The sequence below is a fragment of the Schistocerca piceifrons genome, chromosome 7, assembly GCF_021461385.2.
Source record: "Schistocerca piceifrons isolate TAMUIC-IGC-003096 chromosome 7, iqSchPice1.1, whole genome shotgun sequence".
In the NCBI taxonomy this organism is placed as follows: domain Eukaryota; kingdom Metazoa; phylum Arthropoda; class Insecta; order Orthoptera; family Acrididae; genus Schistocerca; species Schistocerca piceifrons.
In genome coordinates, this window is record NC_060144.1 from 80,643,306 (window position 1) to 80,669,631 (window position 26,326).

General features: G+C 45.5%; 1 protein-coding gene across 1 annotated transcript in view; it reads right to left on the reverse strand.

Annotated features, from left to right (window-relative positions):
- Window positions 1-26,326, reverse strand: part of LOC124805445 (venom carboxylesterase-6-like) — a 135,751-nt gene that overhangs the window by 41,422 nt on the left and 68,003 nt on the right. The window contains exons 6-7 of the mRNA XM_047266007.1: window positions 15,217-15,382; window positions 6,871-7,052 (exon numbers count right to left, since the gene is read on the reverse strand). Of these exons, the coding sequence (XP_047121963.1) occupies window positions 6,871-7,052; window positions 15,217-15,382 (348 nt within the window). The remainder of the gene's footprint in view (window positions 1-6,870; window positions 7,053-15,216; window positions 15,383-26,326) is intronic.

Here is a 26,326-nt window from a genome sequence, read left to right on the forward strand (position 1 = left end):
ATTTGCGGTAGGGGAGTTGGTCGTGGGACTCACTACGAGGCGCTAGGACGTGCTTCAGGGGACGACGGAGCAAAAGACGCGGGCTCGGGCAGCAGCGGCGCGGCCGGTCTACCTTGCAGGACGGTCGCGAGTTAGTGGTGCACCTGCCTGATCTCACCTCCGGGCGCTGCTCGTCGCCTTGCCTTGGTACCTGTTCTCTCCAACAGACCATTTCCTCGAGACCATCTCGAACAACGCTCTCCATCGGAGGTGTAAGTGGCTTTGGTGCCTTCGTTTCGTGGAACCATTTGCGTTGTAGCGAGTGTCATTTGTGGGTTGGTTGGATGGTCTAGTGTACGTGTTGATGAAATAAGAGGAGCCGGCAAGAGGCGTCACCGGAAGGAGACCAGCAGTCAATACTTCCTTCAGGAAATCAGCATCCCCGAAAGATGTAGTAAATGTAAACTATTGAAGATATTAGGTCATAGTCTAGTTGTAATTTGCTGCATACCAAACTTAAACAATTCAGTTACATTGCAGACCTATGCAAGGAAATTAAGGTGCACAAAACCTAGTTTGTGCTGATGTTGTGCATTTGAATGACGTAATATTATCTTGAAACTTCTCCATTTCATCTTGTACACATTGTCGGTCCTTATCGTATGTGAAATGTTGTTTAGCAAACTATGAGAGTGTAAAGGTCTGATACTACACCTTCAGCACTGGATTTGTGTACATTTCTTAGTTTCAGTGTTTTACAGCAAAGTTGTGCATTTGTATTGCGTGATAGCATCTCGAAATGTTTCCATTTCATCACTGTACACGTTGTCGGTCTTAATCACGTGTGGAAATATTGTTTGGGAACTTATGAGGGTGTAAAGATCTGATACTATATTTTCAGCATTGTATTTGTGTACATTTCTTAGTTTAAATGTTTTACAGCATTGATATTGCTGCAATATATGTAACTTCTATTAATAGCACTTATTGGTTTTTTTTAAATTTACATTATTGATTGGTGGCTCATGGTGTGGGTTCCTGTTGTCATGTCCAAGTTCATGAACCACGGGCATCGTATGAGTGGCCAAGTAAGTGGTCCCGACAGTCGGGATACCACATACTTTGGAATAAGGTTGGGCATCTCGGACATATTCGGAGTCGTGGTCACCTTTGTGCTCATACGGCAAAGACTACCAAATCCATCTGTTAGTCCCTCAACCGTTTGGGGTAAAAGTGGGACTCGGGGCAAGTAAGGCTAGCAACCTGCTTCCCTGGTACCTTACATATGATGCTGGCAACAATCAGAGCAAAATGCCTCGGACCTTAGGAGGTGACGGAGTCCCATCTCTAACTGATAAACCAGGGACTCCTAAGATACGACTTGGCAAACAAATGGTAATGAGATGGGGAGCTATTAACATCAATGGGGGCTACTCTGCTCTGGGAAGAAGGTAGAGCTGGCAGAGGCTGCGAGTAAGATGGGGCTGGATGTTTTAGCTGTTAGTGACATTCGGGTAAGGGGTGAGAAAGAAGAGGAAGTGGGAGAATATAAGGTCTACTTGTCAGGAGTCAAAGCAGGAATAGTACAATGGGGTGTAGGGCTTTACATCAGGAAAGAAATGGAACCCAGCGTAGTTGCAATAAGGTATGTAAACGAACGACTGATGTGGATAGATTTGACAGTGTCTAGCAAGAAAATTAGGATTGTGTCAGTATATTCGCATTGCGAAGGGACAGATCAAGATAAGATGGATAGTTTTTATGATACACTCAGTGATGTAGTTGTTAGAGTAAAGGACAAGGACAGTGTTCTGCTCATGGGTGATTTTAGTGCCAGGATTGGAAATCGAACAGAAGGGTATGAAAAGGTTATGGGTAAATTTGGAGAGGATATGGAGGCCAACAGGAACGGGAAACAACTCTTGGATTTCTGTGCCAGTCTGGGCTTAGTAATCAAAAACTCGTTTTTTAAACATAAGAACATTCTTCGGTATACTTGGGAAGGTAGGGGAACCAGATCTGTCATTGACTATATAATAACAGATCAGGAATTCAGGAAGGCTATGAGGGACACACGTGTATTCAGGGGATTCTTTGATGACACTGATCATTATTTAATCTGCAGTGAAATTGGTATTGTGAGGCCAAAAGTGCAGGAGGTCAGGTCCATATGTAGGAGGATAAGAGTGGAGAAACTTCAGGATAAGGAAATCAGGCACAAGTACATAACAGTGATCTCAGAAAGGTACCAGTTAGTTGAATGTAGTCAATTACAGTCATTCGAAAAGGAATGGACAAGGTACAGGGACACAGTACTATAAGTGGCTAAAGAATGTCTTGGAACAGTAGTGAGAAAAGGTAGGATGAAGCAAACAGCTTGGTGGAATGACACAGTCAAGGCAGCCTGTAAAAGGAAAAAGAATGCGTATCAATAATAGGTACATACTAGAACTCAGGTACACAGAGAAAGTTATATTGAAGAAAGAAACAAAGCCAGACAGATAATTGTAGCATCCAAGAAGAAATCTTGGGAAGACTTTGGAAACAGGTTGGAGACTTTGGGTCAGCTGCTGGAAAACCATTCTGGAGTGTAATTAGCAGTCTTCGAAAGGGAGGTAAGAAGGAAATGACAAGTATTTTGGACAGGTCAGGAAAACTGCTGGTGAATCCTGTAGATTCCTTGGGCAGATGGAGGGAATATTTTGAAGAGTTGCTCAATGTAGGTGAAAATAAGATCAGTAATGTTTCAGATTCCGATGCACAATGGTATGGAATAATGATGTAAATAGGATCACATTTGAGGAAGTGGAGAAAATGGTCAATAGATTGCAGTGCAATAAAGCAGCTGGGGTGGATGACATTAAATCGGAACTCATCAAATACAGTGGAATGTCAGGTCTTAAATGGCTACACAGGATAATTGAAATGGCCTGGGAGTCGGGATAGGTTCCATCAGACTGGACAAAAGCAGTAATCACACCAATCTTTAAACATAGAAACAGAAAAGATTGTAACAACTACAGAGGTATCTCTTTAATCAGTGTTGTGGGTAAAATCATCTGAGGTATTGTTGAAAGGAAAGTGCGAGTATTAGTTGAGGACCAATTGGATTAAAATCAGTGTGGGTTTAGGCCTCTTAGAGGTTGTTAGGACCAGATCTTTAGCTTACGGCAAATAATGGAGAAGTGTTACGAGTGGAACAGGGAATTGTATCTATGCTTTATAGATCTAGAAAAGGCATATGACCGGGTTCCTAGGGGGAAGTTATTGTCTGTTCTACGAGATTATGGAATAGGAGGCAAACTTTTGCAAGCAATTAAAGGTCTTTACATGGATAGTCAGGCAGGAGTTAGAGTTGACGGTAAATTGGGTTCATGGTTCAGAGTAGTTTCAGGGGTAAGACAAGGCTGGAACCTGTCTCCACTGTTGTTCATATTGTTTATGGATCATATGTTGAAAACAATAGACTGGCTGAGTGAGATTCAGATATGCGAACACAAAATAAGCTGTCTTGCATATGCGGATGACTTAGTTGTGATGGCAGATTCGATTGAAAGTTTGCAAAGTAATATTTCAGAGCTAGATTAGAAATGTAAGGACTATGGTATGAAGATTAGCATCTCCAAAACGAAAGTAATGTCAGTGGGAAACAGAGATAAACGAATTGAGTGCAAAATAGGAGGAACAAAGTTAGAACAGGTGGACAGTTTCAAGTACTTAGGATGCATATTCTCACAGGATGGCAACATAGTGAAAGAACTGGAAGCGAGGTGTAGCAAAGCTAATGCAGTGAGTGCTCAGCTACGATCTACTCTCTTCTGCAAGAAGGAAGTCAGTACCAAGACTAAGTTATCTGTGCACCGTTCAGTCTTTCGACCAACTTTGTTGTATGGGAGCGAAAGCTGGATGGATTCAGGTCACCTTATCAATAAGGTTGAGGTTACGGATATGAAAGTAGTAGCTAGGATGATTGCAGGTACTAGTAGATGGGAACAATGGCAGGAGGGTGTCCACAATGAGGAAATCAAAGAAAAACTGGGAATGAACTCTATAGATGTAGCAGTCAGGGCGAACAGGCTTAGATGGTGGGGTCATGTTACACGCATGGGAGAAGCAAGGTTACCCAAGAGACTCATGGGTTCAGCAGTAGAGGGTAGGAGGAGTCGGGGCAGACCAAGGAGAAGGTACCTGGATTCGGTTAAGAATGATTTTGAAGTAATAGGCTTAACATCAGAAGAGGCACCAATGTTAGCACTGAATAGGGGATCATGCAGAAATTTTATAAGTGGGACTATGCTCCAGACTGAACGCTGAAAGGCATAATCAGTCTTAAATGATTATGATGATGACATTGACCTCTTAACTTATGCTACTTAATGTTTGTTTGGTGTTTGTCGTGTTTTCTACGGTCTGTTTGTGTCCAGTCTGCCGGTCGTGGTGGACGAGCGGTTCTAGGCGATTCAGTCTGGAAACGCGCGACCGCTACGGTCGCTGGTTCGAATCCTGCCTCGGGCATGGATGTGTGTGATGTCCTTAGGTTAGTTAGGTGTAAGTAGTTCTAAGTTCTAGGGGACAGATGACCTCAGATGTTAAGTCCCACAGTGCTCAGAGCCATTTGAACCATTTTTTTTTTTTTTTTTTTTTTTTTTTTTTTGTTCCAGTCTTCTGCGAGATAAGTTAAGTCACAATTTACTCAGATCAGCCGGTGTCACAGCCCGTTTGATAAACTCGCATGTATAATTTAAAGAAAAATTAAATTTGCTTGCCAATGAATTATATTAAGTGTAATGTCTTACTTCTGTTATTGCTCATATATATATATATTTCGTGCCACATTCCACATTTCTTTAAATCACTTCTGATGCAATTTACTGTTCGTTAAGTAATTGTAATTTGGTGCATGCTTAAGAAGGAAGCTGTCATTTTTCGGTATTGTCTTAATGATGGCCATATGTTGGTTGTATGTTAACTATTTAATTAATGTGGTCTAAAATAAATTGTTAACTTATTTCTTGAATTGCTAGTTGTTGTGTTTAAGGAGTGACATCATAGAGGCCTTGACCTTCCATGCTCAGTGTACCCTTCATCCCCACTTCCGAAGTCACACTGCTTGTTCCACATGCTCAGTGAATATTTTGTGTGTGTGAAATGCGTATAGTCACTCATACACCCTCTATAGGAAGCCTCCGTAATTCTTACTAACATCTAAATAAGTGTCCAAGGAATAGAAAAGCAACTGAAATCACTCAACAGAGGAAAGTCCACTGGACCTGACGGGATACTAACTCGATTCTACACAGAATACGCGAAAGAACTGGCCCCCCTTCTAACAGCCGTGTACCGCAAGACTCTAGAGGAACTGAAGGTTCCAAATGATTGGAAAAGAGCACAGGTAGTCCCAGTTTTCAAGAATGGTCATCGAGCAGATGCGCAAAACTATAGGCCCACATCTCTGACATCGATCTGTTGTAGAATTTTAGAACATGTGTTTTGCTCGCGTATCATATCATTTCTGGAAACCCAGAATCTACTCTGTAGGAATCAACATGGATTCCCGAAACAGCGACCGTGTGAGACCCAGCTCGCTTTATTTGTTAATGACACCCAGAAAATGTTAGATACAGGCTCCCAGGTAGATGCCATTTTCCTTGACTTCCGGAAGGCGTTCGATACAGTTCCGCACTGTCGCCTGATAAACAAGGTAAGAGCCTACTGAATATCAGACCAGCTGTGCGGCTGGATTGAAGAGTTTTCAGCAAACAGAACGCAGCATGTTGTTCTCAATGGAGAGACGTCTACAGACGTTAAAGTAACCTCTGTCGTGCCACAGAGGAGTGTTATGGGACCATTGCTTTTCACAATATGTATAAATTACCTAGTAGATAGTGTCGGAAGTTCCATGCGGCTTTTCGCGGATGATGCTGTAGTATACAGAGAAGTTGCAGGATTAGAAAAATGCATCGTAATGCAGGAATATCTACAGCGGATAGGCACTTGGATCAGGGAGTGGCAACTGACCCTTAACATAGACAAATGTAATGTATTGCGAATACATAGAAAGAAGGATCCTTTATTGTATGATTATATGATAGGGGAACAAACACTGGTAGCAGTTACTTCTGTAAAATATCTGGGAGTATGCGTGCGGAACGATTTGAAGCGGAATGATCATATAAAATTGATTGTTGGTAAGGCGGGTGCCACGTTGAGATTCATTGGGAGAGTCCTTAGAAAATGTAGTCCATCAACAAAGGAGGTGGCTTACAAAACACTCGTTCGACCTATACTTGAGTATTGCTCATCAGTGTGGGATCCGTACCAGGTCGGGTTGACAGAGGAGATAGAGAAGATCCAAAGAAGATCCAAAGAAGAGCGGCGCGTTTCGTCACAGGGTTATTTGGTAACCGTGATAGCGTTACGGAGATGTTTAGCAAACTCAAGTGGCAGAGTCTTCCAGAGAGGCGCTCAGCAGCGCGGTGTAGCTTGCTGTCCAGGCTTAGAGAGGGTGCGTTTCTAGATAAGGTATCGAATATATTGCTTCCCCCTTCTTATACCTCCCGAGAAGATCACGAATGTAAAATTAGAGGGATTCGAGCGCGCACGGAGGCTTTCCGGCAGTCGTTCTTCCCGCGAACCACACGCGAGTGGAACAGGAAAGGGAGGTAATTTCAGTGGCACGTAAAGTGCCCTCCACCACACACCGTTGGGTGGCTGGCGGAATTTAAATGTAGATGTAGATGTAGAAGTCAGTATACGATGCTTCCACAGGCATTCGGTACCATTTCATGACCAGTAAGGACAAAAATTGTTGTATGAAGCTGTGATGCACTTAAAAGAAGACGTGTGGTGTGTATGGCAGAGGCTCAAATCTTTGCGTCGCGAAATACTTACGTCGACGACGGCCTGCGCGTCGCTGGCGGTGATGTTCTCGTGCCCGAAGTAGAAGTCGCGCAGCTGCAGGGCGGCCTCCTCGCGCTGCTGCGGCGTCGGCAGGTGCAGCTGCGGGGACACTGCCGCCACGAAGTTGTCGCTCAGCTGCTGCAGCGCCGCCGCGTCGTCCAGGTACTGCTTGCCTGCAACACACAGTAGGCGCGCTGCTTACCACAGTCTAATCCTGTGGCGAGTGATCCAGCTGCCACTGTCTATTTCCTACCCATCCCTTCCCATCCAGTCCGCGAATGGTGCAAGGCAAGAATACAATAGAGATAAAAGAATGGAACCGCAAAATTACAGACCCATATCCTCAGCATATCCTTGCTGTAGAATTCTTGAACGTATTTTAATAAATTTCCTTGAGGGAGGAAAGCCTACATACCTAAATCGACACATATTTGGAAAGCATCACTCACGCGAAACTCAACTTGTCCTTTTCTCGCACCATATCCTGTGAACCATGGATGACCGGCACCAGGCAGATTCCGTACTCCTAGTTTTCCAGAAAACGTCTCGCACAGTTCCGCACTGTAGACTGTTAATAGAAGTCCAATCACTCGGAATACACTACTGGCCATTAAAATTGCTACACCACGAAGCTGACGTGCTACAGACGCGAAATTTAACTGACAGGAAGAAGATGCTGTGATATGCAAATGATTAACTTTTCAGAGCATTCACACAAGGTTGGCTCCGTTGGCGACACCTACAACGTGTTGACATGAGGAAAGTTTACAACCTATTTCTCATACACAAACAGCAGTTGACGGCGATGTCTGGTGAAACGTTGTTGTGATCCCTCGTGTAAGGAGGAGAAACGTGTACCATTACGTTTCCGACTTTGATAAAGATCGGATTGTAGGATATCGCGATTGCGGTTTATCATATCGAGACATTGCTGCTCGCGTTGGTCGAGAGCCAATGACTGTTGGCAGAATATGGAATCGGTGGGTTCAGGAGGGTAATACTGAACGCCGTGCTGGATCCCAACGGCCTCGTATCACTAGCAGTCGAGATGACAGGCATCTTATCCACATGGCTGTAACGGATCGTGTTGCCACGTCTCGATCCCTGAATCAACAGATGGGGATGTTTGCAAGACAACAACGATCTGCACGAACAGTTCGACGACGTTTGTAGCAGCATGGAATATCAGCTCGGAGACCATTGGTGCGGTTACCCTTGACACTGCATCACAGACAGGAGCGCCTGCGATGGTGTATTCAGCGACGAACCTGGGTGCACGAATGGCGAAACGTCAATTTTTCGCATGAATCCAGGTTCCGTTTACAGCATCATGATGGTCGCGTCAGTGTTTGGCAACATCGCGGTGAACGCACATTGGAAGCGTGTATTCGTCATCGCCATACTGGCGTATCATCCGGCCTGATGATATGGGGTGCCATTGGTTACACGTCTCGGTCACCTTTTGTTCGCATTGACGGCACTTTGAACAGTGGACGTTACATTTCAGATGTGTTACGACCCGTGGCTCTACCCTTCATTCCATCCCTGCGAAACCCTGCATTTCAGCAGAATAATGCACGACCGCATGTTGGAGGTCCTGTACGGGCCTTTCTGGATACAGAAAATGTTCGACTGCTGCCCTGGCCGGCACATTCTCCTGATCTCTCACCAACTGAAAACGTCTGGTCAATGGTGGCCGAGCAACTGGCTCGTCACAATACGCCAGTCACTACTCTTGATGAACTGTAGTATCGTGTTGAAGCTGCATGGGCAGCTGTACCTGTATACGCCATCCAAGCTCTGTTTGACTGAATGCCCAGGCGTATCAAGGCCGTTATTACGGCCCGAGGTGGTTGCTCTGGGTACTGATTTCTCAGGATGTATGCACCCATATTGCATGAAAATGTAATCACATGTCAGTTGTAGTATAATATATTTGTCCAATGAATACTCGTTTATCATCTGCATTTCTTCTTGGTGTAGCAATTTTAATGGCCAATGGTGTAGGATCTCAGGTATGTGACTGGCTCGATGACTTTTAAGTCAGAGAGATCAGTACGTTGTCCTTGATGAAAAGTGTTCATCGGGGACAAAATTATCGTCGGGAAGTGCGGTAGGACCTCTCCCGTAGTCCGCAGCTCGTGGTCTAGTGGCTAGCGTTCCTTCCTCTGTATCAAGAGGTCCCGGGTTCGATTCGCGGCCGAGTTGGGGATTTTACCTACCTGGTGACTGGGTCTTTGTATGGTCCTTATGATTTCATAATCATTCGTGAAAGTGTCTAGATTGGACCGTGTAAAGATTGGGACTTTGTACGGAGGCTGATGACCGCGCAGTTGAGCGTCCGACAAAACAATCATCATCATCATCATCATCATCATCACCACCTCGGCCGTGGCGTACTTCCTTCCAGCCACGTCGATGGGACGAGGTCCTCCTTACTCGTCTTCGCATCGGCCACAGCCCTATGACGCATGGATTTTTACTCCGGCGAGAGGACCCTCCTATGTGTGGTGTTTGTGGCGTGCAGATCACGGTGCACCACATTTTATTGGACTGTATTTTATTTGCTGACCAGCGCATTTGCCGGCGGAGCTGCAGTCTATTTTATGGAATGATCAAACGAATGTGTTTCCAGTTTTAAAGTTTTGTGAATTGTTCCCCGTTTTTGACAAGCTTTTGGGTAGATGTTTTTAATGTGTCAACAGGGTGGCTGGCTCGCCCAAGTTTTTTGTAAGTGATCAGTCAGTCAAATTTCCCTTTCCTGTCTTTTTAGCTCTTCTGTGTTTGGTTTTCCCTCTGTTTTAATTTCTTCATTAGCTGTAGTGCACGGAAAAGTGTCATCATTCAGTGGCTGTAAGAGGATACAGGATGACTTATAAAGGAGTTTCGTTTGTTGTGATGAATGGCAGCTTATTCTAAATGTAGAAAAATATAAGTTGATAAGTGTCACTCCATTCCGGACTGATTCGTCTCACTTTCATTTCACTCCTTTGATTTAATTTTCGTTTCTGAGTCATTCTTGATTACATACTCTGGCGGCAAAAAATCAAAACATCAAAACATCAAAAAATTATTAATGTAGACTAATGGAATTTCTGGAATATATTTGTCTAGGTAGCGTTTTTAAGTGGTTGACATTGCAAGACCATAAGTTAATGTATGCACGAGATAAGCCATGGCAAATGTGAAATGCTGGTACATCAGTAACCGGTGTAACCGTCAGAATGTTGAATGCAAGCACACAAACCTGCATGCGTTGTGTTGTATAGGTGCCGGATGTCAGTTTTAGGGTGGATTTTCACGCCTGTCACGCTTGGTCGGTCAACACAGGGACAGTAAACGCTGGTCGTGGATGACGTTGGAGTTGTCCAATGACGTCACATATGTGCCCGATTGTAGACAGGTCTGGTGATCGAACATGTCAAGGCAACTTGTTGACACTCTGTAGAGGATGTTGCGTTACAACCGTAGTACCTGGTCGATCGTTATCCTGTTGAAAAACACACTCTGGAATGCTGTTCATGAATGGCAGCACAACAGATTGAATCACCCGACTTACATACAAATTTGCAATCAGGGTGCGAGGGATAACCACAAGAGTGCTCCTGTTGTCAATCGAAATCGCATCCAGATCAAAACTCCAGTTGCAGGTTCAGTGTGTCTAGCATGCACACGGGTTGGTTGCAGGCCCTCAACTGGCATACGGTCATTACTGGCACCAAGGCAGAACCAAATTTCATCATAAAACACAACATACCTCCATCCTGCCTCGAATTATCTCCCCTTTGACACCACTGGAGTTGCAAATGGCGGTGGTTTGAGGTCAGTGGAATGCACGCTACAGGGCGTCTGGCTTGGAGCTGTCCTTGAGGTAACCTATTTGCAAGAGTTCGTTGTGTCACAGCGATGCCAATTGCTACCGAAATTGGATATACGCCGAACACGACGATCTTCCCTCTCAGTAGTGCCATGTGGCCGTCCGGAGTCCAGTTTTCTTGTGAACGTACGTTCTCGTGAGCATCGCTGTCAGTAATCACGTACAGTGGCTACATTCCTACCAACTCTTTCTGCAAAATCGCACAAGAAATATCCAGTTTCTCGTAGCCCTATTGCACGACCTTGTTCACTCAGTCAGGTCTTGATAATTCTGTCTTTGTCACCTTAAAGGCATTCTTGATTAACATCAATTCACCACGTCCAATCTCGAAGGTAACTAACACTCCGACTGTTATAGCGTGTGTGTAAAGCAAACCTTATTTGCGCCCTTGTAGTAGCGTACTAGCGTCACTTGTACGAAATTTTGATAGACATCATCTCTGAGGTGTAGAAATACGCCTGTCAACTTTCGTTGACGTTCTCGGTGTTGTGATTTTTTTCCTGTCAATGTAGATCAAAGCTGATTATGAGCACCCTCAGTGATTGCTATGATTAAGCTGTCAGTTATTATTTTAAAATCCTTTCCATACTGGGCGATGTAGAATTTTTCTGTAGCTGCATGTCTGGGTCACGCAGGCTATTCTCTGGGGGTTCGTCTCCATATCTAAGAAAGGGGCCGCCAAGGGTTGGTGAAACACGTGAAGCACAGGTAGTCCGCAAACTGCGCATTTTTACGAGCCAAAGCTATTCGGTCAGAGAAGCGGGCTATAGAATTTTTTTTGCTGTGGCCGGCAGCCTTTCTAGAATGCAGGAGAGTGGGAAGCCACTCTCAGATAAAAATCTCTCTTTTCATACGAATTAAGTACTTGAGTTTGTTTCAGAATTTCTCTTCTTCCTTAATGGAAGCGAGGTACTGTCAGCCATTCTCATACTAACTAAATTAAGAATAATGCTGATACATGGTGAAACTGCGCTCTGGTGGGAGGTTTGCGGGTTTAAAGCACCTCGGGATATGACCATGCGGTGCATTTGATCTGCGGTCGTCGCACAGTGGTAGCAGCCCACCTACGCAGAGGTGTGTTTGTGCATGTCAGAGTACAGTGCAGCGAGTAAGTGTGCAGACGTTTTCAGACTGTGTTGAAAATGGCTCAAAGAACACAGATTGATGACGATATTAGGGGTAGAATACTAAGGCGACTAGAGGTTGGTCAAACACAGCAGGTCGTAGCACGGGCCCTCCGTGTGGCACAAAGTGTGATCGCAAGATTATGGCAACGATTCCATCAGACAGGAAATGTGTCCAGGCGCTACAGTACGGGACGTCCACAGTGTACAGCAAGACAAGAAGACCGATATCTCACATCAGCGCCCCCAAACGGCCACGGAGTACTGCAGGTAGCCTTGCTCGAGACCTTACCGCACCCACTGGAACAATTATCTCCAGACACACAGTCTCCAGACGACTGAACAGACATGATTTATTCGCCCTGAGACCTGCAAGGTGCATTCCACTGACCCCTGTTCACAGGATAGCCCATAAAGGCTGGTGTCAAGAACACTGTACATGGTCAATGGAACAGTGGTCCCAGGTTACGTTCACGGACGAGTCCAAGTATAGTGTGAACAGTTATTCTCGCCGGGTTTTCATCTGGCGTGAACCATGAACCAGATACCAACCCCTTAGTGTCCTTAAAAGGGACTTGTATGGAGATCATGGTTTGATGGTGTGGGGTGGGATTATGATTGGTGCACGTACACCCCTCCATGTCTTTGACAGAGGAACTGTAACAGGTCAGGTGTATCGGGACGTCATTTTGCACCAGTATGTCCGCCTTTTCAGGGGTGCAGTGGGTCCCACCTTCCTCCTGATGGATGATAACGCAAGGCCCCACCGAGCTGCCATCGTGGAGGAGTACTTGAAACAGAAGATATCAGGTGGATGGAGTGGCCTGCCTGTTCTCCAGACCTAAACTTCATCGAGCACGTCTGGGATGCTCTCGGTCGACGTATTGCTGCACGTCTTCAAACCCCTACGACACTTCAGGAGATCCAGCAGACACTGGTGCAACAATGTGAGGCTATACCCCAGCAGCTGCTCGACCACCTGATCTAGAGTATGCCAACCCGTTGTGCGGCCTGTGTACGTGTGCATGGTGATCATATCCCATATTGATGTCGGGGTACATGCGCAGGAAACAGTGGCGTTTAGTAGTACGTGCGTTTCGGAACGGTTTTCTCAACTTATCACAAATACCTTTGACTTACAGATCTGTGTCGTGTGTGTTCCATATGCGCCTACGCTATTAGCGTCAGATTTGTGTTTATGAGCATGAGTGTAAGTAGGCAATGGGTTGGCGTGTCTCCATTTTCTTGTTATTCAGCTGTCTTATCGACCGCTCTTTCGCATCTCATCGCTCTCTTCCTAGAAAACAGACTGCCCAAATTTTTCGTAGCCCCGGTGTTGCCATTGGAAAGCCGAATAACTGCCTGTCGTTTCGCGACCACGCCTCCCAGTTCTGGGTGGAGATTTCCGATCTCTTCGGGGCTGGCATTTGACTCGGGAACTTCGTTTTCCTCCTGTATTCTAAGTCAAGGCTGTTCCCAGCGCTGGGCACAATAGATCCAGCACATTGGTCAGATGTTTGCTTGCATTGCCTAGTTGTCGCAATAGCTACCACACAACAACAGACTCATTTGTTCGTAACAAAAAAACAAAAAAAAGTGTGTGAAATCTTATGGGACTTAACTGCTAAGGTCATCAGTCCCTAAGCTTATACACTATTTAACCTAAATTATCCTAAGGACAAACACTTACATCCATGCCCGAAGGAGGACTCGAACCTGCGCCGGGATCAGCCGCACAGTCCATGACTGCAGCGCCTTAGCCCGCTCGGCTAATCCCGCGCGGCTGTTCGTAACAGCTATCTTTGTTTTAGGTCAGGACGCCCTTACGTCCGAGTGCCTTCTGGCGTTAGTGATTTGTAGGCGTCTTTCTTACGGTCTGTCAGCCTTTTTATGCAGCCCAACACCTCCCCAACAAATCAAAATTTCACACACTATCCTGAGTGAATTCTGGGCACTTTGGTGTCTACGCCTCTCCTAGTGTCTACATGGCTCCATGACTTGTCGGGATATGTCAGCTTCCGAACTTTTGATGCAGTGCAAGTTTCAAGATTGTGCCCAACGCTTCATATGCCGTCTCTCTGTGAGTTCAACCCGCTACTGAGTGTACGAATTTTTTTTGGAAATTTGTGATTAGTTCCTGTGGGACCAAACCGCTGAGGTCATCATCGGTCCTTAGGCTTACACACTACTTGATCTAACTTAAACTAACTTACGTTAAGGACAATACACACGCCCATGCCCAAGTGAGGACACGAACCTTCGACGGGCAGAGCCGCGCGAAACGTGACAATGCGTCCAGACCGCGCAGCTACCCCGCGCGGCTATTGAGCGTACGCCTCGTCCCAGTATCCACAGGGATCCTTGACTTGGTGGCATTCTTCTCATTGTCTCCAAACTTTACTCAAGGTAATAGTTCTCGAGCGAGCCAAACACATTCATAAGCCACTCCTGCATGGGGTCCGGATGCCCTCGTGTCCGCACTTCCCGTGGCTTCCGTCGGCAGTCCAAACATTCTTCCCTCCTCGGCGTTGCCTAGAGGCGAAGTACTACAACACCACATCATAATGGCTTCATTGGAACAGGATGACACGGTGGTTGGCCAGTACTGGATGGCCCATCAGGTCTAGTCTGCGGATCTCATACTGACAGTCCATTCTTCCCCCCTCAGCGTTGCCCAGTGACGAAGTATTACAACACTGCATCAAAATGACTTCATTGGAAGAGGATGATACGGTGGTTGGCCAGTACAGAATCAGGGCTAGTCTGCAGAGGTCATATTGACAGACGTGACGCTGTCACAGTGGGTTACCTGCTGTCCATGAATAGATCAGTCGATAAAAGCATTGCCCCCAAAAGGCAAGGTTCTGGCTTTAGTTCCAGCCTGGCGTGCTATTTTAATCTGCCAGGAACTTTCTAAACAGCGCATTCTCTGCTGGAGAAAGTAACATCTAGTCTACTAATTTGTTGATTCAGTTTTCTTTGAAGCACCTACTCTTCTGATTTCAACAGCAGACCTCCTCATTGCTGCGTCTGCCAGCAGAGTTCGACGATTTTCGTGACGCTCTCGCGCCTTCTAAATCGTCCCATCACGAAAAGGATCCTCAAATCAACAGTTCCTATTAATTTTTTAACTGGAACGCTATGTATATTTTCAAAACGGCAAATTCGTTTTCGATCTCTCCTTCTTGATGTATTCGCTCATATCTCAGACTACATATCTCAGTTTCCTCTGGGATCGCTAGTACCACAGCATCAGTTGGGTTTCCGCGTAACTGGGACCTTCCCTGAACGGGACACCTAACCTTAGCGCTAATGAGTGTACGAGCAGAAACTCACGACTGACTGGCTCCAACCCGTCGCCAGACGTGAATCCGGTGATGACAGGCACCCTGCTGAAGCGGCCTTCCTTCAGGGCGGCAGCGGGCCACTCGGTGATGAAGGCGCCCTCCACGTCCCGCTCTATCACGGGCATCCACACCAGCAGCGGCAGCTGCGCCTCCTCCTGCACACAAACAGTAGGGCCGAAATCAGCCTGAGGCTTCTCAAGTAACACCAAGTAGAAACATACAGAAGATGGAGCAAAGACAAACGTGATTCCATTTGAAGAGGTGTGTGTACGTCTGTGTGTTTTTCACTCTTGAATGTCTTTCAGTCAACGTTCATTCGAACTGCAGGATTTCGTGGATCTTGTTCTTGAAGGTAAAATCATTTCATGGGGCAAGTAATATTCCTCTTCAAACTCTCCAAAAACATGTTTTGATACCTCAGCTGTGATTTCCTTATGAGTCCCTTACTGTCCCCTGGCGGACCATAACTGCCAAAAGTTTTTTTTTCCTCTTTTCCCCACGGGGAAACGCGCTCGCAGCAGATAAAACCGCTGTTGAGTCGAAGTTTTTTATATAATTTAATCAAAAAGTTTGATAATGTTAAACACACGTAAAAATTATTTTTATAATAATACGCGTCGATAAAAACTTCATAATTTTTAAAGTATTAGATTAATTTACACATGTACATCTGTTGTGACTTGGCAAGACAGCCAAGCCACTATGAGGTAGCCGAAAGGCACGCGTTTAAGCTCACGCAGGCTGGCGTGAGGTCTGGAACAGTTAAAGGAGTTGAGTCTAGTAAAAAAAGTACGTAGCTTCTGGAATACTCAACTTTAATCCATAATTGGTAAACATCGGTCTGACGGTACATGCATCACAAGATAAATAGCAAATGATAATGGCGCCTTGCTAGGTCGTAGCAAATGACGTAGCTGAAGGCTATGCTAACTATCGTCTCGGCAAATGAGAGCGTAATTTGTCAGTGAACCATCGCTAGCAAAGTCGGCTGTACAACTGGGGCGATTGCTAGGAAGTCTCTCTAGACCTGCCGTGTGGCGGCGCTCGGTCTGCAATCACTTACAGTGGCGACGTATACTAACGGACCGCGGCCGATTTAAAGGCTACCACCTATCAAGTGTGGTGTCTGGCGGTGACACCACAAGATCTATTAAATCTACACCGATACTCCGCAATCCACCTTATGACGCGTGGCAGAGGGTTCCTCGTGCCACTACTCTTCATTTCTTCCCTGTTCCACTTGAAAATAGAGCGAGAGAAAAACGACTATCTACATACGTCTCCACACGAGTCCCAATTTCTTGCATCTTATCTTCGTGATCCTTAAGCGCAATGTATGCTGGCGCCAGTAGAATCGTTCGGCAGTCAGCTTTAAATGTCGTTTCTCTAAATTTTCTCAATAGTGTTCCTCGAAAAGAATGTCGCCTTACCTCCATGGATTCCCATTTGAGTTCCCGAAGCATCTCCATAACACCTGCGTGTTGTTAGAACCCACCATTAACAAATCCAGCAGCCTGCCTCTGAATTGCTTCGGTGTCTTCTTTTAATCCGACCTGGTATGGATCCGAAACATTCGAGCAGTACCCAAGAATAGGCCACTCTATCGTCCTACATGCGGTTGCTCTACAGATGACCCACACTTTGCTAGAATTCTCCCAATAAACCAAACATGACCATTCGCCTTCCCTACCAGCTCTTCACTTGCTCGTTCCATTTCATATCGCTTTGCAACGTAACGTTCAGATACATAAACGACTTGACTGTGTCAAACACTAATAATGCTGCATTCGAGCACTAAGGGTTTGTTTTCCCTACTCATCCGGATTGACTTGCATTTTTCTGCATTTAGAGCTCTCTGCCATTCATCACACCAACTACAAATTTGTCATCTTGTATCCTCCTACAGTCATTCAACTTCGACACCTTATTGTACACCACAGAACCATCTGCAAACAACCACATATTGCTGTCCACCCTGTCCGCCAAATCATTTATGTATACAGAGAATAATTTCTGTCTTATCACACTTCCCTCTCACTCCTGGCGATCCATTATCTCTGATAGACACTCGCCGTTGAAGACGACATCCTGGTTTCTATAGCTTAAGCCACGCACATATCTGTGAACCTGTTTCATATACTCAAACCTTCCTTAACAGCCTGCGACGGGGCACCGCGTCAAACGCTTTCCAGAAGTCTAGAAACATGGAATCTGCCTGTTGCCATTCAGTATATCGTGTGAGAAAAGAGCAAGCTGAATCCGCAAAAGCGATCCTTTCTAAAACCATGCTGATTCGTGGACATAGCCTTCTTGGATTCAAGAAATTAATTATATTCGAACTGAGAATACCTTCAAGGATTCCGCAGCAAAACGATGTTGTAACATTGGTTTGTAATTTTGCGTGTCCGTTTTTTTTTTGCCATTCTAATGTACAGGAGTCACTTGCGCTTTTTTCCAGCCGCTTGGAACTTCGCGCTGGGCAGCAGATGCGCGATAAATGCAAGTTAAATGAGTGGTGTAATATTTCTGGCTTAGTCAGCCATCAGGCTCCAAGAACCTGTTCCCAGAGCAGCGGAGATGCAAGAAGTATATAGATGACGAAATGTGGTGTGAGGTGACTGTGACAGATGTTAGATTCGGTACCATTCCCGTGAGAAAGACCGCCTGCATAATGCTACTGCTCTGTGATTGGCTGCTGTGTTCGGAGCGAGGGTGCCAAAACGTTACAGTATAGTTATTATTATTAGTTAAACTACTCATTGGAATGACTTCACTTTTTAATATAAATATCTCTCAACAGCTATCAATCAGTCATTTTAGAATTATTAAAAACAATTTAAATCAAAAACAAAAGACCGACGTAATTGCACGCGAAGTACTTCGGAAGCGTTCGAGTCACGCAGGTTAGTGAACTATAACAGAACCTTCGTATTCCACACAGTGCAGTGAAAACAACTAGGCGCCTCACGTGTACTGCATGCACAGAACAAATGTGCTCAGTGACACGTCATCTGCAGTAATGCAGAGGAGCTAAAGGAGGATGATCGTTATTAACATCAACAATCAACAACATTCTTCCCTTCTTGCCGTAGTAGCCAATGGCATAGATTAGTCTTTGAAAAACCAATATGGGATTCCATTCGGACCTGGTGACTTATTTGTTTTTAACTCCTTCACTTGTTTCTCTACACCAGGAAAGCTTATTACTACGTCGTCCACACAGGAGTCTGTTCGATGGTCAAACGACGATATATTTATTTATACAGTTCTTCTATGTGAACCATTTCTTGAATATGAAATTTAAAACTTTGGCTTCCGTTTTGCTATCTTCAACTGCTATACCAGAATGGTCAACAAGTGACCGGATGGAGGCTTTAGACCCAGTTAGCGATTTTACGTAGAACCAGAATTTTCTTGGTCTCTCTGCCAGATCTTTTGCTATGGTATGATATGATGGTGGTAGCTGTTGTATGCTTAGCACACAGATCTTTTCACAGAAGCACGAATCTCTACTAACCTTCGCTCCTGTTCATTTGCGCGACCTCTTCCGAACCGAGAGTGCAATAGCCTCTGCTTCCTCAGTATATTCCGAATCTCGTCATTAAGCAATGGTGGGTCTGTCTCCTGTTCTTTATCCACTTACTAGGCACATACGTCTCGACAACACAATTTACAAGCTGCTTTAACTTTCCCCATAATTCCTCTACTTACATTTTACTGGAACTAAGTGATGTCGGTTCACTGTCTAACTGAGATGCTAAAAACTGCCTATTTTTGTATGTAATTATTGATGATGATGCTACGATATAATGGTGATGCTGGTGGGGTACGGAAAGATGTGGATTGATGTGTATTGTGGAACTGCGAGCAGCAAGTAACAGGTATTGAGGGGGAGAACGCAAGGGGGAGGAAACGGGAGGATGCGATAAGGTGGAGCGTTGTTGAAAAAGGCAGGAAGTTGGAGTGTATTTCACTTCGAATTACATCGTTGAGTTTGTGGGGCTTGGTTGAAGTGCCAACAGGACAGGATGCATAAGGCGCGGTGGTGCGTGGAATGTGGGAAGTCTGCACCCAGAATGGTGATTAGTGAGTAAGATATTGGGTGCTTGGACTGGCTCTTCTAATTAATGTATTTCGCTCGATGGCGCACCAAGAAGAGAAGGTGGCCGAAATGCGGAAGCTGGTATAGGAAGCGAGTTGGGGATCGAAAATCAGTGTCGTGTGCACTCATTTATTTGGTAAAAATCTTCATCTGCTATTGGTGGGCACACTGGTGCACCGTCATTCAATCGGTAGTGATAGCAGCTACTGAAAGAGAGAAGTAATGTTATCAAAATATTGTCGCTGTTGTGCCACCGAAGTGGCTTCCTGGTAGTTGGTAATGTCCCTCGTGCGCCATAGTCGGGTGGTCGCAAGCCACGTGGCCAGATGCTCGTAGCCGTCATTTGTGTCGAAATTGCAAGCTTTCCGAGAGATTTTACAAACTTCTACGAATTTTCCTTCTATAAATATAACTTTCCTTGGCTAGCGCTCATAAGTTATTAAAATGTATATTCTGGTCGCACTCTCTTTGGTATTTCTCTACCACAGACTTTGTTCCGGCGTAACCACAAGCGCTGGCACGAAGATGAAGAACGTAAGAGCAGAGAAGGCTGTGAGGCGACGTCAGCCAATAGCCCGCTGACTAGGACCGCACCACGACAGGAGTGGCCTCTACGAGAACAGAATATAAACGCGGCTCCTGACAGCCTCGGCTGCACCTCCGCCTCGTCGAGGAGGCACTGGACGCCATCGAGCGTCGGGAGTACTTCGGGGCCATCTTCCTCGACGTCTCCCGGGCCTTCAACCCAGTCTGGCATGAGGGTCTGGTTTATAAGCTCTTTGGCCACCTCCCTCTCATCGCCACCTACCTCGAAGGCCGCACCTTCCATGTCCGGATCCCGAGAGGTACCTCCACCAGGAGGCGTATCAGGGCTGGCGTTCCACAGGGAAGTGTGCTCGGACCTATCCTCTACAGCTTTTTTCACGCCCGACACGCCCACCGTTCCGCGGGTTCATCTCGCCCTGTATGCCGATGATACGGCGGTCTATGCTCGCTCCCGGAGCAAAACCCTCCTCTGTTATAAGCTTCAATCTGCCGTTGACGCCCTCGTGGAGTATGCCATAAAATGGCGCCTCGCCTTTAACCCTGTCAAGACACAGGTGCTCATGATGTCTTGGCGCCGGTGGTCCATCAGTTACCCCCCCCCGTCATTGTCCTCGCTACCCCCGCCCCATGGGCTGGGACCGCCAAATATCTGGGGGTCACCCTGGACAGGGTCGTCACCTGGCGTCCCCACATTGAGGACATACGACGCAAGGCCTTGGGGTGCATCGACCAGCTCTATTCTCTCATCAGTCCGACTTCCTCCCTTCCCCAGCATCTTGGCATCCTCCTTTACACGTCCCTGATTCGCCCCATCCTCGAATATGCTTCGGTCGTGTGGGGAAATGCCGCCCCTACACATCTCCACCGCCTCCAGACGGTGCAGAACCGTGCTCTCCAGCTTGCCCACCGCCTCCCATACCGTTTCCCCACTCGAGAACTTCACTTGCTTGCTGGTATCCCCCTTCTTCACGACCGTGTATGCTCCTCTGCCTTTTCCTTTTACCACTGCTACCGCCAATCCACCAATCCTCTCATCCTTTCCCTTGGCACCTGCCTCCATCGCTTGGCCACCACCTGATGGCCTGACGTCCTTGCCCACTGATCCCTGTTCACCCCTTCTCCCCTCCCCTCCTCGCTCCACATGTTTCTTTCTTTCTCCCCCCTTCCCTGCCGGCTGCTCCACCCCTCTTCCATGTTCTCTCGTCCTTCTTTCCCTCCTTGTTCCAGTCCTCCACTCCCTCCATAGTCTCCCCCCCCTCCTGGGCCGCTCCCCTCCCCCTTTTTCGGTTCTCCCACCCCTCATTCCGGGTTGGCCTTCGTTTTTTATGTTCTTCCTTCTTCTCTCATTCTTTCTTCTGCTTCTTCTCTCCACTCTCATTCAAAGACCAGCTTGTCAATTGAGCCTTTCGGTTTCCTGCTTCTCTTACTGTCCCTTCTATTATCCTTTTCTCTTTAAAAAAAGTACCCACCACCGGGGCCAGCCACATGAGGCCTTTCGTTTTCCTCCCCTTCTACTGTCTCTCTCTCACTCTCCTGTCGTCTTTGGGTAATAAAAAAAATTAAGAAAAACAAATAAATGCATATGCACACCGTCATGCAGTTCCATACCTCCACGTCACAACTCGCCACACCGCCACGAGGAAGGCAAAGCGCACCAGCGCTAGAACTTCCTACTCACGTCGAGGGTCCACCCTCACCTGTGCAGCGTCTGTGTCAGCGTCAGCCTCGGCTGCAGAGTTGTAGACCGGCACTCGTGGAACAGTTATTAGTGATCCATATTCATTTCTTTTATGGACATTGTCTGTAACGAAGAACATTACTGTCTGCATGTCGCCCGTCGCTTGCGACACTTTCTTGTAAATCCCAAGCTAAATTTTGTCAATCTTCTTTATTGTAATAAAAACAATTAATGTGATTTGCTTGAATTGTTGCATAGCTAACCGAGAATGTAGCATCCCTTAGGCATCCTGTGATCGACGAGTGGACAGGACCCCACAGATTTTACATTATTTTTGGCGACAAACCACGTGGCCAGATGCCCGTGACCGTCGTTTGTATTGAAACTGTGCGCTTTGGGAAAGATTTTAACTACTTCTCCGAATTTTCCTTCAGTAAATATAACTTTCCTTGGTCAGCACTCGTATGTTATCAAAACGTATATTCTGGCCGCACTCTCTTTTGCGTTTCGCTACCACAGATTGTACACTTTTTTTCAAAGGAGCGTGGCGTTCGCTTCCTTCAAATCGTCCTTTTACGCCCCTGATAAAAAATCGTCCTACGTTATTCCCCTGAAGGACTGCACTTACACCGCCAGTTGCTCCAGTAACAAACAGAAAACATTCAATGAGTTCAACAGCCCTCAGAAATCGGAAGACCCATGTAGAAAACCCGAGTAGAGTGGTCTAAACGTCGAGTTCTGGAGTATGAAAAGAAATATGACGCCCCCTCTACTTGCCTCCAATTTATACCTAGTTTTTGATGTTTTTTAGTTAATCAACAGTATACGGAAGTTTATTAATAATGTCGAGGCTAAGAAAAGAGTTCTATGTCTTCCTTAATCCGTAATATCTTTGTATGAGTATGCGCGTGAGTTTCCATCAATCTTGGTGAATTAAAACTTGATTTCTGATTTTTATTTATCTTGCAAATAAATGGTACCACTGACTAAAAGGGTGTGGAATTCTTTGGGTACTCGCAGAATTACTCATAAAATTGTTTACATATATAGTCTGTCTGACAAAATAAGTGAAGTTCCCTTAGGGCATGTTTGGATGTCAATGTACGAGGGTCGTTCAATAAGTAATGTCCCACTTTCTTTTTCTCAAAACATACTTATTGTTAAACGACAGAATTTAGTGACAGGATATGTCAACATCTCTTGTCCATGTCCTATTTTTCTACGTAGTCTCCATCACGTACGCCAACGTTGTGGCATGTATTCCCTGCTGGTAAAAGCTCTTGTCCTGTAGGCGTAGCTACGTTTTCACTGCATTACTAACACTCTCGTGAACTTCAAAGTGTGTTCACCATGAAGAATCTTTAAGCGGTCCAAACAGATGGAAGTCCGAGCGTGCCGGGTCTGGACTGCAGGATGGATGAGGCAATGATGTCCAACCCAGTTTGCCGACGTCCCGAGCGTGGCTTATCACGGAGCTCTGTTTCTGCATTTCCTGAGGCTGTAACTATCTTTATCCATCGCCCAACTGTACTCCTATCAACTGCAGCATCGCCATACACTGCACACAAACGTTTATGGATGTTCACCATGGTTTCTGTATCTGCACACAAGAATTCAGCATGCTGCTTGTAACGCGAGACGTATGTAGACGCCATTTTGACGCTGTACTACAGCTCTGCCATCCGCCAGAACGGTTCGAAAATTCACCAGCGCGTAGAACAATCATCAAATTTGAAGCACCAACAAGGACGTTCGTCTATTACCGGCTTTTAAAAAAAAATGTGGGGCGTTACTTATTGAACGATCCTCGTAACTTCGCGAACTTATTCACCATGCCGGGTATATACATATTGCATTTCCCGTGATAGGTAGAACTGCTATCACAACGCGTTAGTGTTGTTCGTGTTTACTGTTATCACCAGGCCTCGTAGGATATGCAAGGGGCATTAACGGCGTCACATGTTGGCTGATCACGTTGAAAGACACGGAGATGCCGCGTGTTCATGTGAGACAGTGTTCTCAGCACCTGTCAGAGTTTGTGTGGCTGGTCGAATGACGCAATAACTAAACTTGTGGGGCATTCGGGCGTGACAGTGGATCGGTGTTGGACAGCAAGGGTACGTGAAGGCAGACATACTCGTCGTCGAGGTTCCAGCCCACCAAGTCTGACTACCACGAGGGAGGATCGCCGTAATGGGCAACAAGCACATCGTAACAACTTCGCATGGCGCCAGCCCTGCAAAATTCTGTCACCGCGCGCCATTTGTCGGAGAGTAGCACCATCCGGACTAGAAAATTACCGCCCCCTGCATGGGCAGCCGTTAACATCACGAAAACACTAACCGTTGCGTTTTGAGTAGTTCCGGCATCGGGGAACGTGGACTGCTAGTGAATGGCACGACAATGTGTTCATCGGTTAATCGCGGTACTGTACTACATGACCAGTACGGCGTTGACCTGGGGAGTGGTCCTATTCTTCTAGTGTTTTACAGAGGCACAGGTCATGATGTGAGGGGCCACCCGATGTGACTTCAGTCACAGCTGGAAGTGACTGGAGGAACTCTAATGGCACAAAGTTATGTCAGGGGTATCCTGAATCCTCATCTGTTACCTCTCATGAGACAGTATCGTGGTGCCGTTTTTCAAGAGGACAGTGCTCGGCCACACATGGCCCGTACGAGTATGAACTGTCTGCGAGAGACAGAAGCAGGCCTACACATAGGGCCATTGAGATTCTAGATCTGTATAGAACAGGAGTGGGACAAACTCGAACGCCAACTCCCTGCGCCAGCTTTCAGGGTATCAAGGACCACTTACTACAGTTGTGAGCCACTTTGCCTCAGGAGGGGATACAAAGGCCTTACGACAGCCTTCCCAGCCAAATCAGTACACGCATCCAGGCCAGAGGAGTGCAACGTCATACTGACAAGTGGGCTCATACTTCCAAGTTCTTTGGAAATTTGAATCGATTTTGTAACCACTGAAATAACAGCGCACAGCCTCTATAGCCGTGAAGTTTCGTTACGTTTCCTCCCCCTCTTCTGGGTGCTTCACTTTTTTTGTCTGGCAGTGTGTATACGTACATGTGCGGAATGTAAAAAGAAATCTACGCTTTTTTACAAAATCCTGTAGTATCCATGCAATGCATTTACAATTTAAGGAGTTAAATTGAGTCTTAGAAAATAGCTTTCGGCAAACTATAGAACTAGGTTCACACACCAGATACTACAAGCATTAAATAACAAAATAGCACCGGTGGGTATATTCTGTGACCTATCCGAGGCATTTGACTTTGTGAATCACAGTATACTCCTCGATAAATCGAAGTTTTATGGGATTGATGGTATAGCCAGCCAATGGACCATGTCATATCTCACCAAAATAGTGCAGAAAGTTGTACTTAGTAGTAATTCAACCAACAGAATCTAGGGACATAATTCTGACTGCGGAGAAATCATGTATGGGGTTCCCCAAGGCTCAATCTTGGGTCCACACCTGTTTCTCATGTATGTAAATGAGCTTTCGTCTAATGTACGACAAGCAGAATTAGTTCATTTTGCAGATGACTCCAGTGTTGTAATCACCCCCTGTATACATACCGAAATGAAAGAAATGGTGAACAAAGTTCTCAAATGATAGGTTTTCTACGAATGGTCTCACCTTGAATTTCACAAAGTCACATCATATTTAGTTCTGCATCTCTAGGGATACTGCACCAGTGATAACTGTGACACATGGTGATGAAATAATACTTAGGGTGGAAAACTGAAAATTCTTAGGTGTCAATATTAATGAGAATTTAAATTGGAGAAACACATTTTGGAACTCCTAAAACAATTTAGTTCAGGCACATTTGCACTTAGAATCATTGCAAATCATGGGGAGAGACAAATCAGTAAGTTGACATATTTTGCTCATTTTCATTCAGTAATGTCATATGGAATAATGTTCTGGGGTAACTCATCTTGAAGAAAGAAGGTCTTCATTGCCCAAAAACGTTCTGTAAGAATAAATACGGGGTGCTCATGCGCGATCATCTTGTAGACATCTGTTTAAGGAGTTGGGCATTCTGACAACTGCTTCACAGTACATTTATCCCCTCATGAAGTTTGTTGTAAATAACCCACTACAGTTCAAAAGCAACAATGAGGTGCATAATTACAATACTAGTAGAAAAAGTGACATTCATTACTCAACATTAAGGTTGTCTTTAGCACAGAAAGGGATGTACAACGCTGCAACAAAAGTTTTTGACCACTTACCTAGTATATAAAATTTCTAACAGACAGCAAGGTAAAATCTGAAAATAAATTGAAAAAATTTGTCCTTGACAACCTATTTCGTAGAAGAATTTCTATGTTTGTAATGTGTAAAAGGTGGTGGGTAGGAATAGCTAACTCAATCTGTATATCTTGTTTTCATTTCGGGGAAAACATATATGGTGATGTTTAGAGTACAAATAGATGCACAAATTAATTTTCAATATGAATGTAAGATGACTCGTTCCACATCATGGCGATTTAACGTGCAAAATGATCCATAGAACATTAAAGTAACTGATTAACTAACTAACTAACTATCGATGAGCAGCTGATGCGTATCCATCGTTTACGTCGTCGAAGAACGGCAGTGAACAGATTCTGCAGTTCTGACAAATCCATAACTAAATCTACATCCTTATCCCGCAAACCACTATGAAGTGCATACAAAGGCGCATGTCCCATCGTAATAGTTATTAAGACTTCCTCTTTCATACACGTAGCGAGCGCGAGC